General features: G+C 36.5%; 1 protein-coding gene across 1 annotated transcript in view; it reads right to left on the bottom strand.

Moving 5' to 3' along the window:
• Positions 1–236: 236 nt before the first annotated feature.
• hecw2b (HECT, C2 and WW domain containing E3 ubiquitin protein ligase 2b) overlaps positions 237–15,334 on the bottom strand; it is a 27,990-nt gene continuing 12,892 nt past the window's right edge. The window contains exons 9-29 of the mRNA XM_057332282.1: positions 14,976–15,243; positions 14,794–14,895; positions 14,484–14,634; positions 13,528–13,628; positions 12,903–13,027; positions 12,508–12,693; positions 11,409–11,543; positions 10,708–10,807; positions 10,457–10,553; positions 10,285–10,368; positions 8,919–9,028; positions 7,054–7,174; positions 6,866–6,979; positions 5,864–6,016; positions 5,667–5,765; positions 5,341–5,470; positions 5,037–5,183; positions 3,775–3,889; positions 3,300–3,385; positions 3,112–3,224; positions 237–2,806 (exon numbers count right to left, since the gene is read on the bottom strand). Coding sequence (XP_057188265.1) covers positions 2,695–2,806; positions 3,112–3,224; positions 3,300–3,385; positions 3,775–3,889; positions 5,037–5,183; positions 5,341–5,470; positions 5,667–5,765; positions 5,864–6,016; positions 6,866–6,979; positions 7,054–7,174; positions 8,919–9,028; positions 10,285–10,368; positions 10,457–10,553; positions 10,708–10,807; positions 11,409–11,543; positions 12,508–12,693; positions 12,903–13,027; positions 13,528–13,628; positions 14,484–14,634; positions 14,794–14,895; positions 14,976–15,243 — 2,649 coding nt within the window. The 3' untranslated portion in view covers positions 237–2,694. The remainder of the gene's footprint in view (positions 2,807–3,111; positions 3,225–3,299; positions 3,386–3,774; positions 3,890–5,036; positions 5,184–5,340; positions 5,471–5,666; positions 5,766–5,863; positions 6,017–6,865; positions 6,980–7,053; positions 7,175–8,918; positions 9,029–10,284; positions 10,369–10,456; positions 10,554–10,707; positions 10,808–11,408; positions 11,544–12,507; positions 12,694–12,902; positions 13,028–13,527; positions 13,629–14,483; positions 14,635–14,793; positions 14,896–14,975; positions 15,244–15,334) is intronic.

Genomic DNA, 15,334 nt, shown 5'->3' with positions numbered 1-15,334 from the left:
TGTTTAAAGTTTAAAAAGCTTGGGCCACTAAATGTTTCAAAACTATTAATAGAAATGTACTAACAAATTGATTAAATAAAATAAATATATTAATAGGTTAATATATTTTTAAATAAATCATTTAAATTCATTTTGTGCTATTTCGTTTAAAAATTAAATATGGTTTAACTTCAGTAACCACAAACATAACTTGGTTGTGTAACCACAGTTTACCCAGTTATTTGTAGTAAAACGGGTTATACAGTTTACAACCCATTTATTATAATAAAACATGGTTAATTTGCCTAAAACAAACATACAATCTTAATGCATTTTGCTTGATATTAGAGTAAAATATGATCCAGACATTGTTTCACAACATTTCCCTTTCACAAACAACGATTAAATACACCACAATATTAACATTACAACACCTCTAAAGCCCCTGCTAAACCTTCAGACATTGTTCAATTTATGTCTGTTGCTCAGTTATAAACAAAGGAATAAAAGAATCGAGAGGCATTTTCCGTGAGATAAACAGCTTTATACAATCATCTGTGGTGAAAACATGAGCATTGAGAGCTGTTAACCAATCAACAGTCACAAGCAAGTGGTAGAGCGTGTGATTGGTGGAAAATAAAAGTGACAAGGTCCACTAGAGCAGAAGCAGAAACTGTCCAGTAATGAACATCAGCATGACGCGTAACTTATAAACAACGTTTGATCCCAGTTTCCTAGCATCCGTTTACACTCCTGACCTCTGATGTTCAGAAGACGTGTAACGGCTCAGGCCTTCAGGGTACTAAAGTTCAAGAATAAATCAATATTATTTGATCATTTACTCACTTTCATGTTCCAATTTACATTCTCTCTTCGATAAGATAAAAACAAAATTATTTAAGGCCTGTGCACTCCAAGAACAACAACTATATAAGAGTTGACACCACAAGTTTTTTTTATGAGATTTTAAGAATTAAAGGATTAGTTCATTTTCAAAATAAATTTTCATGATAATTTACTCAACCCCCATGTCACCCAAGATGTTTATGTATTTGTTTCTTTAGTCGAAAAGAAATTAAGGTTTTTGATGAAAACATTCCAGGATTTTTCTCCATATAGTGGACTTCAATGGACTCCAAACGGTTGAAGGTCAAAACGACAGTTTCAGTGCAGCTTCAAAGGGCTTTAAACGATACCAGACAATGAATAAGGGACTTATCTAGCGAAACGATCAGTCGTTTTCTAAAAAAATAAAAATGTATATACTTTATAAACACAAATGCTCGCCTTGCTCTGTTCTGCGATGCGCGTTCATGACTTCACGTAATACGTTGCATTTGGACAGTCTATGCCAGCCCTAAACTTTGGTACATTCTGCACAAATTTCAGCACCGCACTGTAAAAGCTTTAATGCAAATATAATCAACATGATCCAACCGTAATCGAATCGGCCAAAACGTGATACGCTCAAGTTTTTTTCTGTTGCTTTTCTAACATTTGATGGACCTTACAAAGCCCCATGGCAGTATAAACTATGCCAGTTTTTACTGGAAGCGATACTAAGTTCGATAAAATTTACCCGAATACAAAACATTCAGAACAAGTGTCCAATCCAGTGTCCCGCAGCCATGGCAGTGTATCGTAAAAGGCTAAACTGATTTAACCCCAATGGAAAAGTCTGGAATGTACTGATATGGTTTTCTCTGGGATTGACAGTCGTCGACTGATTCAAGAAAACAAGTTTGTGTTCAGGACAAATGATCAAGAATAAAAAACATTTGGAAAACATTCATGTCTCACTAAAGCTCAGGTTATGATATAAAACCATTGAAGTCAACGTGAAACTTTTTAAAACCCTTTTTTACTCCTACAATATGATTTAATAAAAAAAGTAAAAAAATGAAACTTGGCTTATTGGGGGAAAAAGGAGTTCCATATTCAAAAATGAAAAAGGATTTAGACATGAATGTTAGTTTGTAAGATGCTGGAGGTTCTTTCTTGAAACACCACATTTAGAATTGTTTTTTGCACAATTTCACCAAAAATGTCTGTTTAAGTAAGTAAATACTATAAATAATCATTTCATGTTGACTCTAAGGCTTTCGATAGCTTTGTGAACATTCCAGTAGAAAATTCTTTAACCGAGGTTTCTCAGGAAGGCCAAAGTTGGAAACATTCCTAGATGTTAACTTCTTGTTCGTTTTTAAGATTATTTGCACATAGTGATCACATTCATGTTGAAGTGCGAGTAAGAGTGCACTTTTGTGTAACATGCCCTTTTTTAAACGTGTTTGTGTACGCGCAAACCAAACAAATATACAAACGTGAAAACGTGACAATCCATACAATGCAAAATTAAGCGGCGAATGAAGACGACGATCAGTCAAGCGATCAGAAACAGACGAAATCTAAAACAACACAAAACCCGTCCGCTCGCGCTGTAGTTCGATGGTCCATAAAAAAAGTCTTTTGTACAGATAAAAAGAGCGTCAAAATATAGTCCTTTGGATTATCAACTTCTTCATATTTTCACCACTTTGCACTTTGCGTGACGGATCTAGAGCGAGTGTAACATCCAAATACATCCGGTGTACATCCGTCAACCAAACCCGTTTGACTCGGTTTTTCAGAGTGTGACTCGTCTGTTCGAGTAATTTGTGAAGGGGTTGAGAAAAGAGAATATGTTCGATCCGACCAAAGTGCAAAAGTGAACATTCACTCCAAGCCGAAAGTGCTGGTCTCCTCTACTGCGGTCAGCATCTTCTCATACAGCATGGAGAACGAGGGATACGGGGGAAGATCGAGGCGATTGAAACACGTGTGAGCTCTGCAAGGAAAATATAGACAAAAAATCTTTATTGATGACACAAAGAAATGGGATTTTTCTGGATCCGTGAGGACCAAAAAATGTTTGAGCTACTATATTAAAAACAGACAGCTTGCGCCATCTTGTGAAACAAATGTGCAATGCAGTCGGTTTATTCTGATAATAAAACCGCTTCAAATGCAATGAAAAAAATGCACAAAATGCATAAATACAGATAAATGCCCTCGAGATATTGAGATCTTAGAAAGTTATAAAGGGGTCTTGAAGAAGATTTTATTTGAACTTAAACTACTGGAGACGTTTACCTGGGTAGAGAAGTGATCTTCCCCCATTTCTCTACGCAGAAGCGACGCGGTCCGTTGCTGCCCCGGAGCGATGCGAAGCCCTCGTACGGGATGCTGGACGTCCCTGTCACAAACTGAGACAACAGAGACGTTTCAGCCATGACTGAAGAACACGGACTCATAAAGAGAGCTGCGTGTTCAACACTCACTTGAAGCAGTCGGAGTCTCTGCTCATTGTTGAATCGCTCCACTGCCGCCCAGAACCAGCGAATCACAAGGTGGTTGTCATGGTAACCTGCGTGGACAAAATACAGATTAAAGTCAGTTCCGATACATCCACAATGTGTCAAATAAACAGTACATGGTACCAATCAACAGACATTGTAAAGTCTATTGAGCAGGTTTTCATTTTTAATAATCATCTAAATGCACAAAAATGAGATTTTTACACCTCTACTACTATTTTACTACCTTTTACTATTTTTAGACAGTACCGTGGTACTAGTCATTTTTTGAGAGCAATCCCAAACATACCCCTAGTATTAAATTAATTACTTAAAAAAGGCCATTTTCCACATGGAATATATGAAAATATCATGACTAATATTGAACGCAATCACTGTGCCATGGTAACACCGCAGTACTTTTTTATAGGTGAACCGTAAGATTGTTGTGTGTCGTTACCTCCCCTGTACTCCGTATTGTTCCTCCAATCTGACAGATCGATCTCGGCAGTTCCGGCTATCACCAGCTCCAGCTCACGTGCATCAAACACAGACACCAGCCGTGCATCCACAACCTACAGCACAGAGGTCACATCTCACTGCATTGAAAAACTTTCACTGTGGTGTTCATTCATAATAAATCAAACATTATTAAAAGGATCAATTGAAAACAAAACTGACAGTTCAGACAGTAATCATCAACTAATTTTATGTCGAAATTGTAAAATATTAATTTTCTTTACACATAGTATATATTTATATTGTAGTTTTATTCATATTTTTTTTATATGTTTACTTTTTATGTTAATTTTTGTTTTATAATGAGTTATATTTAGTTTTACTACAATTTTTGCATCATCATATCATTAATTATTTGTTTATTTTTTATATTTATATTTATTTGATTTCAATAATGTTTTATTGTCTTTTAAATGTTTTGATAGTTTTAGAAAAATATTTTAACCATGTTTCATAATGAAAAAACAGTAGTACTGGTCTCCCTAACAGATAAAAGCAAGGTCTACTAATACGTTTTTGTCATTTAAATAAACAGCACCATACTATTGACATTATAAAATGCGTCTTCAAAAAAGGTGCAAATGGGATTTCATTGAAGTCATGAAAGATCTTGTTCCTAACAACAACCTATATTTTTGTTTGCATTTGGAAGGATTAATGCGGGCACACGTTTACAAACCAAACAATTTTTAAAGATTCGATATTCAGAAGTCTTCTTGATTTATTCAAGTATTTATATATAATATATATATATATATATATTAGGGCTGTCAAACGATTAATCGCGATTAATCGCATTCAGAATAAAAGTTTGTGTTTACATAATATATGTCTGTGTAGTGTTCATATTAATTTTCAATTAATAAACACATACACCTACATGCATATATTTAAGAAATATAAAATAACTAATAATTATAAACGTTTATTTATCATTTCAATTATTGGTAAATGTAAATAATACATCTAAATATTTCCTAAATATATACATGTATGTTTATGTTTTTGTGTTAATAAATACAAAATTAACATGCACAGTACACAGACATATATTATGTAAACAAAAACTTTTATTCTGGATGCGATTAATCGCGATTAATCGTTTGACAGCCCTAATATATATATATATGTCAGAAGTAGCACATTTTGTGCGTTTGTTTTGACAGCAGGCTGAAATGTTGAGGGTTGATACGATTTTAATACCTCATAAAAGCCTCGGACGAGACTGTCGGTCTGCTGAACGACGCCCCTCTCAATACGCCACTTCACCATCCGCTCAATGTATTCCTTCTTATTCTTCTCAGACACGGGGATATTCGCACCGCCGGGCTTCAGCTCGCGCTCTGTGATCTAACACACACAAACAGTAAATGTACTTATTAGAAACAACAGAAGGGTTGTGACATCACATCCATGCATATACTGTACGCCTATCATTGCCGATAAGAATATAGAAACTATGTAAAACAAATACGTGGTATGTCCAGATGTTCAGACACACACTGACCTGTCCAAAGACCTCTTCATTGACGGTGAAGGTGAGGTCCAGCATATCCTCAATATCATTATCCTTCATCCACTGCAAACTCTGATGAAACTCTTCATCCAGATACTCCAGATCACTCAGATCACACAGACTACACACACAGAGAAACACCAACAACAAATATACATATAAACACACAAAATAATCATGATCTTTTAAAGTGAACTCACGTCAACCGTCAGAGCACTCAAAGCACATGCAACAACCGTTAAGCCAATGCTCTGATGTAAAAAATGTTCTAAAAATATGATCAAAACATGCTTTGCACCAGCGTCAGTTTCACTTACATCCGCAGCAGACCTTTGTAGAAGGGTCGTGTGAAAAAGGCGTCCAGCAGATATTGATGGATGAGAGCCAGACCCAGAATACGCCCGCTAAACCGAAACCTGAAAGGAGAGAATGATCAGAAAATACAAAGAAAATAGGCTTTAATCTTGGTAGAAACAAGAAGTCCACCATCTTGTAGATACAGATCTGCACTCACCACTCGTGATGGTTGTCCACGAAGGCAGACATGGGGCTGATCTGAACGGTGTAGGTGTCATTGGCTGAATACTCGAACAGACCGTAGTACGGGTTAAAGAGCTCCCGCGACACCAGAAAGAAAAACTCTCGCGACGGGCCGCTGTAGTCCAGTCTGAACATAACCCAAAATAGACAAATGGTGTTTAAAATCAACATATAAATTCTGATTGAATAAGTCTGCCCTGTTGGAAAGACCAGATTAGTCCAGCGCACTGGATTTCAAACCAAACTGGTTTGGCGCTAGTCAGGTTGGTGGGCCAAACATGTCTTTTCAAAGAGGCTAATGATGTTTGCGTCACATCCCTTATAAAAAAGAAGTTTATTCAGGTGTGCTATACAGGCGTAGTATTTTTTTGTAATTAAATATACTTAAAATGACGCTTAAGTAAATCTATACGGACAGAAAAGTCACGTACTCAATCTCTGGATACATACTTATAGTATTCTAAGAACACTTGGCTTTTAGTTGCATTTACTCTTTTAATTAAGTAGCCTATTAAAATCTTTTTTTACATAGTTTTAGATACTGTCTTATAAACTAGCATGTTTAAGTTTATTGAGTAACTCTAAAATAATTATAAATAGTAAACTATAAGTATGATGTCATGTTCGCATAAAGAAAACGTATAAACGTATACTTGCGGTATTAAAACTGAGAGTATCCTTCACAACTAGTAACTTTATCTAAGTTCACTAAGTACTCGAAAGTTTACTCTTGTTATACTTAACGCATACTTAAAAGTATACTTTTATAACTAAAAAGTGGACCAATTTAGTCCATAGCGGTAGTAGTGATAAAATAGTACACTTACAAGAATGCGACTACATTGATATTACTACACATACTACATAAGTAAGGTTCACACACATTTGAAGTATTTTATATTTAATCAAATAATCCGTATATGTTTATCTATATATGCGTTTATAAATGTGACGCGGTTTAAAGTTGAAAACTAACCCCTCCTCTCCAACGAAGCTGACGTAAAGTTTACTTCTTTGTAGATCCTTGCGTGAGTAGCACATGATCTGGTTGAAGGCGTCCTCGAGTAGGTGGTCTCTGCGGATTATCAACCTAACACAGAAAACATGAGTCTGTGAGAATCTGTGCTTGCGTATTACACCACGGGATACAGTATGACTGCTTACTTGACTTTGCCCGGTCCCTGTCCGTAACCTTTGGTCTCCAGTTTGCGATAGAAATTTCGAAGTTTGGCTTCGAAGTCTCTTTTGTACGGTGCGGGGGCTCGTGCATTGGCCCGTTGTGTTCCTGAGACGCAGAGAGAAAGGGGAAAACGCTATTAACATTTTAACGAAATTAGATGCGATTCCATCACACCACACAACCAAACACTATTACACAATGTAGAAATACTCACGCTTTATTATGTAAAATCTATACACTTTGTTTAAAATTTTGGTTTTTAGGAAAAGTGATAATCATCACAAAGCACATTTCTATATCAATTTTGATAGACAACAATGAGATCTGAACACTCGCGGGCTGCGTTTACCGATAACGTTGTCTTTTAGCGCGCTACGAAGACTCTTAAGGCACACCTCGACTACACTTATACCTTTTCTAGGCGTGTTTCCCGAACTATACCTTATGAGGTTACTTTCCTACGTCCCATGTTACCATGTGCTGTCCATGGCGGTGGTGCTGAATGAATGTTTATCCATCGTTCGACACTCAATTATTCACTCTATACAGGGACTGCTTCACTGCGTTATGTGAGGCGTTCTTTATAAAATAAGCACTTTAGAGATTGTTGAAGTTGCATCTATTAGGACTCATAGGATAAAAATAAACCAAATTGCAAACTAAATCCATTGTGAAATGAGTGTGCGAACCCGCAATCTCACGCCCGAAAGTATCAACCCGCAACACTAACTGGCCGTGTGGTCATTTATATCAAAGGTTCTCAAGCTTTTTGAGTTTGATTATACCTGTGTTTGAGAACCCCTTATTTATATTATCATAATATATGTTGCTAAAGTGTCATTATTTACTCAATAAAAGCGCAGAACGCGGAACATATAATCAACAGCTTTCTATAATTATAATTGCAGCATAAATTGTAGCCAGGTTTTCACGGATTAAATGCACTAAAATGCTCCGCGGATGGCGCCGTCTTTGATTTAGCCAAAACATTTGCTGTACCGCAGTTTGACTAAACTTTATACCACAATCTTTCTCTTTAAATATACTCCAAATTCTTTGCTTTGCCAGCTGATGCACAGATAAAATAATTATCAAAATTAACCATCAATGTAAAGACAATTATATTCCTTGCATGAAAACACGTCAATATACTGGTATTTTTAACTGTAGAATTTTTTTGTATAGACTGCGATGTAAAAAAGACTTTTTTTCCACAGTGGACACTAGCGGGTGAACTCTTAACAGTGATAAGGTATAGCTAAGAGCGTATCAAGACCGACCTTCCCAACGTATGACTTACGGAAGGTATACTTAACTAAGAAGGTTTCGGGAAACACGTATTAACGATAAGGTACAGCTTAAGGTATAACTTAAGAACGACGTAGCGTTAAGAAGGTTTCGGGATTTTTATCCATCCTGGAATTTTAAGAGAATCACAGAGAATTTTAAGAGAATTCCACATCTGGAATATGTTTTCTGATATCTGCCTATCTTTAGAATGATTTGAAGTATAGATCAAGTAAATCTAAATAAAAAATATGCCTCAAAATTGATATATTCTAATTATTCTTCCTAAATAGACTGGTTAAAAATCTCTCAATGGTCTACAGTCAAGCTAAAACCGAAAGTCGAATGTGAAGAATTCCTTTGGAATGGAAGCCTCATTTTGTGAAAATACGGCTGTGACTAAAATCAGATAACAGTTAGATTATCCAAAAACCCTCGACTCCAACCACACGTTAAATCACAAAAAAATACCCCGAACAGCTGGTCAACTGAACCTGGATGTGTACACCCGAACACGCAAAGAACAGAAGGCTATGAGAAGAAAAAGGGATGATGAACCAACCTGGGGAGTTCTGAGGGGAGGAGACTGGAGACCCTCGAGGTGATTGACAGTAGCTGGGGTGTAGTAAGGCATGAGGCGGAACATATGACATCACATCCTCTTCAAACAAACTATACAGAGAGAAAATACCATGAATATAGTGTGAATATGTGTTTAAGATGCGTGTCTGCCATTGGAATACTGTATTTAAACGGAAAGATATATTCTTAAATCAGCATCATTTCTAATTTTCCAACAAAAACACAGCTGCGGAAAAAATGAAGAGACCATTCCAAACTTTCATTTAATCATAGTTTTTAGATGTATCGTGGCCATTCCAGTCGAGTGTCTGTTGAATTTCAACAAAATCCAACCTCAGGAGTGACAAAGTCATCCAACAGCAATGTGAAAGACTGACAGCATGACAAGACACATGAAAACTATGATAAAAAAACAGGTTATTTTGAACTTTTCCTTAATACATGTAGAAATATGACTGATGTATCGCTTAAAAGTGAATAAGAACTTGTTTTCTTGGCAGTATTTGAGGTCTGAAAAAATACAGAGCATCTTTTCTGTTATTTTCACCTGTTTCTCCAGTTTTCATTTTCTGCAAATAAATGCAAATAGAAACAATATATTTGTTAAAAATTTGGTAGAAATTCTGTTAGTAGTTCACAGAATAAAACACAAAATCATCATTTTACCAAAACGCATACCCAGTGTTGGGTGTAACTAGTTACTAAGTAATTAGTTACTGTAATTTAATTACTTTTCCCTTGAAAAAGTAAAGTAAGGGATTACTCTTGTTTTTTCTGTAATTGAATTACAGTTACTTCTGATGTAATTAAACTAAATACTGTGTGTAACATATGTGTGTGCAATAGTGGAATTGACATCAAAATTCAAAGCCTAACTTGTATAATTCTCACATTTGTAATACTTTGGTCAGTTATTTATACTACTTCATGTAGTTTTATATTATTTCTTTGCCGTTTCATGTCTATCCTTGAATCACTTAACTAATCAAGGTTGATATAGGATAAAGAAGTTATTAGTAATAAGTAATTAAATACTTTTTGGAGAGAGTAATTTGTACAGTAATCTAATTACACTATTGAATATGTAATTAGTAACTAGTAATTCATTACTTTTTCAGAGTAACTTACACAACACTGCGCATTACCTATAAATAGTAATTTCAGGAAAAAAGGGTATTTGGTCTCTTCATTTTTTCTGTGGCTGTATTGTCTAAACCTGTGTGTTTGTGTGGTTTCAGAGAACGTGAACAAAGCTTTGTCTAGTTTTACAGGCCGATTTGGTCACATTTTATAATACTTTACATCAGCCATGTTGTCACAGAAGAACTCTCAGATGTAAAGGTTACCTGAGTAAAATCACTAAGTCGGCATCACTGGAGAGTCGAGCTAAACCAGACACGCCTTCATTACGAATGAACTGAACTTTCTCCCTGCAGACACATCAAAATTCACATGATCTTTCTCATTTATGACTATAATAAACAGCTATAAAGTGAATGTGTTCTTGTGTCGTCTCACCTGAGCGAATGATTTCGAATGAGCTCAGGCTGTCTCTCCTGCAGGATCTCGAAAATGTTCGGCTGCCGCAAAAACACGACTATTTTATCATTATAGGCTTTGAAGAAAGAGAGAAACAAACACGGTGCTCATTGGGCAAACGAAATGAATCCTTGTCATTTTATTCCAATAAATTTGAATACGATAAAGGACTTAACATAAAAATGTGATTCCGTCTCATAAACTATACAAAACGCTATGAAACGACTCACCAACAGGAACTACATCTTGACACTGGTTACGATTGGCTGTGAAGTTGTTGGAGGGGCGTGGCAGTACAGAGGGTCCTGCATGTCGAGGGTCATCACCCACCTGCATCACATAACATTAATATCATTAAATCAATTTTATTAAGAATTAATTTAGAACTGTGCAGTTCTCGGCTCTCTTTGCATAATTCAGCCGATATTTAATCCCTTTGTGGTTTGTTTTATCGTTAGTGACAGTTAGTGGTGGTTGTTTCCAGGTCTTTATTTACTTGACGTTTATACGGGCAATGAGACCTTTTAAATAATCTCATAATCATTTTCATGGTACTAAGAGGATTTAAAGATTACTGGAATGATATTTCGACTCACATGTGGCCACAGACGAACACAGGCGACTGTGGGTGGACTGATGTGAAAATGACAGCAGTGCATGCTGGGACACGGCAGAGATCGGCGGTGTGAAATTAATCAGCACGTGTAAAGAGCCCTGAGAGGGCGATCTGTTCTTAACACTGTCGTAATGTGAGATTTACCTAATAAAAATCCTACCGAGCCAATTTTATGAATTTTACGATACCCTGATAATAAATGTCAGAAAAATTCATCAAAATATTCTGTTTTCTTTCCCACGCTTGGCTTTTCATAATTGGTTCATTGAAGGTTTTAACTATGATGTACAGTATGTGGTGATGCGGGCTGCTCACCTCTCCTGCGCTGTGGCTGCGCTGGCGGCTCAGGTGCTGCCGGTGGACCAGAAGGCTGCTGGGTCGAGCGCTCTGAACCGGCAGACGGGGGTCTATGAAGGTGGTGGCCCTGCAGTTATGGTCCACGAAGAAAGGCTGAGGGTCAAGCGAAACAAACAAGACGTTCAGACGCCAAACACTGATCTGTGAAATATTTTGGGTTATTACATTTAACAAACAAATAAACCAGTGTAGTAAATAAATAAAAAATCTAACTGTAATAAAAAATAAATAGAATAATTTACCCTACTTAATAAGAAACTAAATAAGTGTAATAAATAAAATCATTGAGAATAAGAAATAAAAAAAGAATTACATTTGTGTAACAAATAAATAAGACATTAAACAGTAATAAAAATAAATAAATAAAATAATTTGCCCAACTAAACAGAACATTTAATAAGTGTAATAAATAAATAAATAATAAAGTGAGCATAATTAAATGTAAATAACAAAAATATAAATTGCTGTAATAAATTAATAAGAAATTAAACTGTAATTAAAATAAATATTGAAAATAATTTCTAAAAAAGAAGTTCTATAAGTGTAATAAATAATAAATTGAGTATAATAAATAAATAAGACATACAATTTTAATAACAAAATTAATTAACTGATGTAATTTACAACTAAAAAATTTAATGAATGTAATAAATACATTAGAATAATTTAGCATAACAAATAAATGAGAAATTAAAAGAGTCTAATGAATAAATAACAAAACAGGAAATTAAATGAGTTTAATACATAAATATCAACTATTACATGTAATAGATAAGAAATTGAATTACTGTATTAAAGTTAGAAATAAGAAACATCTGTGTAACGAATAACGTAAATAAGTGTTTTATATAAATAAGAAATTGAGTGTAATAATCAAATACATTCATTAAATGTGTAATAAAAACAAGAAATTAAATAAGCGTAGTAAATAATAAATAAGTGTAATAAATAAACCGGAAATTGAATGAGTGTGATGAGTATAGTAAAACGAAACGCTAATACACTAATAAACTGCAGTATGTGGAGAACGAGTGTACAGCAGTGGATGATTTGAGACCTTGCCCACGTGATCGTGTTTCATTTCCCAGCCCCGCGGCAGATCCAGCTGTTTGTTGGCGAACATGCTGAGGAAGGCCACCAGGTCTCGGTTGTGCTGGTAGCGTTCGAAGTGATGCGTGTCCCGTCGCACTTTACTGATCATGTGCTTCAGACACGTGTTACTTGTAAACATGCGGTAGGCACTCTGACAAAACAATCAACATATTTCAGAACAATTTGTTACTTTTATGAAAAGTATGGCGACAACATAACAATTCTAAAAGTTCATTTAAGTTTCGAAATAGTCCGGAACAGCTACTTTTTATTGCACGAGACGCCACAAATCTCTTTAAAGAAACTGGAAAAAGGCTTGTGGGTAAAACCTCCGTATGGTGTGAATAATAAATGACTTACAGGGTTGGAATGCAGTACGGTGAAGAAATCAGGGCTGGTGAGAAACTTGGCGGTGGGAGACTGAAGCAGCAGAGACAGACGAGATCGAGAACTCGTGGGTCCGACCACACCATCACGCCGGTATTCTAAAAAACAGAATATATTTATGTACTGTATGATGTCTGTTGTTAATGTTATTGCTAAGTACAAAAATATAAAATAATATATAATACTAATAAACAATAAGGCGCAATGTGTCACATTAAGGAGGATCTATTGACAGAAATACAATATAATATACGTAATTATGTCTTTATGTTGCAATTCACAACCTCACCACTAGATGCCACTAAAATCTCCACATCGCTCCTTCAAACACATTTTATGTTTCTACCGAGTCTGTTGCAATGCATACAGGGAAGGCCAAAAGACACATGCACATTTTAAACATTTTTTGACATAAAAATGAGCCGTCTTACAATTTTGCTGTCCACTATTTGGAAAAGCCTGCTTGTCATGATGCCTAAATATAATGCTAGGAAGGCAGCTAACTAGGGTCAATCGAAATATTCCCTAAATTTCAAGGCTAAATTATAATTAAGTTAACACAGTAGTTCAGAATGACATGTAATGTGTGTGTGTGTACCAGGTATGGAGTTGTGCAACAAGTCAGTTTCATCTGAAGGCATCTCTGCAGCCTGCTCATCTGTCCTCTCATTGGTTATTGTCCTCCGAATACTCTGATACCTAAACAAAACAACAGTAAAGAGAAAACGGACGAGATATAGAGAGAGAAAGAGAGAGAATCAACGTCTAAATCAACTTACAACTTACAGACCTTCCGTGGCTGTGGGAATCAAACCCATGATTTAACTTAACACCGACATCTATGAGTTGAGTTTATTAAATTAATCCATCCACAAATTGTACGAAGAATTGAACAGAGAGAGAGAGAGAGTTCTGAGTCCTTAATGGGACAGTTCACCCAAAAATAAATGTCTTTGTTCTGCTGAACACAAAGGAAGATATTTGGAAAAATGTCAGTAACAAAACAGATCTCATCCCCACATTGACTCCCATAGTATTTATTTTCCCTACTATGGGAGTCAATGAGGCATGAGATCTGTTTGGTTACTGACATTCTTCCAAATATCTTCCTTTGTGTTCAGCAGAACAATGTCCGTAACCAAACCGATCTCATCCCCCATTGACTCCCATAGTAGGGAAAATAAATACTATGGGAGTCAATGGGGGATGAGATCGGTTTTGTTACTGACATTTTTCCAAATATCTTCCTTTGTGTTTAGCAGAACAAAGACATTTATACAGCTTTGGAACAATCTGAGGGCGAGTAATTGAAGACATTTTTGGGTGAACTATCCCTTTAAGACACAAAATTGTGGGACAGATTAGGTTGTTGTGGAGACCGGTGCGTGACATTTTAAAAGAGCTGTTTTCCATACGAGAGAGGATTAACAAATGCCATTCTGGACTCTCATAAATCTCAAGATACGAGATCTTAAGGTCACAGAATACTCAAATCTCTCCTCCAATCCGATCTCCTGGTTTCACGGCATCGTGTGACGTGTGTGTGGGACTGACCTGCGGTTAAGCTGCTCCATCTGTTGAATAGAGTTGGATCTCTGAAGGACCTGAGGCGCAGGTGGCGCTGTGGGACGCTGCCAGGTGGTCGTTCGGTTGACGTGATCCACGTAGAAAATCCTGCCGTGACTGTCGATACGAGCTTCCCAGTCTACAACGTACATCGTAATGCCAAATTTAAAGAAGCCGTCTTATGTATCTCACAACAAGAAATGTATGCCAAACCATCTTGTTTGGTAATAAAACATTGAAACTGTAACTACTGAGAACACACACACACCCAAACCATCACAAAGAAATGCTTTCTCACTTGGTGGGAGAGGTTCATCCACTCTCTGATAGCGACTGATGTCGTGACGCACCGAAGGAAGTGACCTCACCGCCTGATGGCCGTTCAATTGGGCACTTGTGCCTGACAATGACAAAACAAAAAAGTGATTTATTCATTCACAAACGTTTCTACTCTACTTTACAAAAAAAAACGGAAGTCACCTGTCTCTGCATCCGTTGCCGTGGCAACCTGTGCAGACTCAGCCTCCGCCCTCGCTTCATTACTTGATTCCACCCCTTCGGCCTGTGATGCGTTACCCGATGCCCGCAGGTTCCGCCTCCTCCAGACGTCTCTATCTTCCTCCCCCTCATTGGCTGCCTCGTTTGAGCCTCCCTGCTCTGAGTGCTTGGCGGCAGTGGCTCCGCCCACTTCGCGAGCTGAGGCCTCGGATGATGCAACATCATCCCTGGTACCCAATCCATCCCCGTCCTTTGAGATGCATATTTAGTTTAAAAAACACCAAAAAAAACATGTTTTTTACTTTATTTTAATATCAATTTTATGTTTCAAATGAACTTCA

Source organism: Triplophysa rosa, linkage group LG4 (genome assembly GCF_024868665.1).
Source record: "Triplophysa rosa linkage group LG4, Trosa_1v2, whole genome shotgun sequence".
NCBI classification, from domain to species: Eukaryota; Metazoa; Chordata; class Actinopteri; order Cypriniformes; family Nemacheilidae; genus Triplophysa; species Triplophysa rosa.
This window is presented reverse-complemented; position numbering and strand designations above follow the sequence as displayed.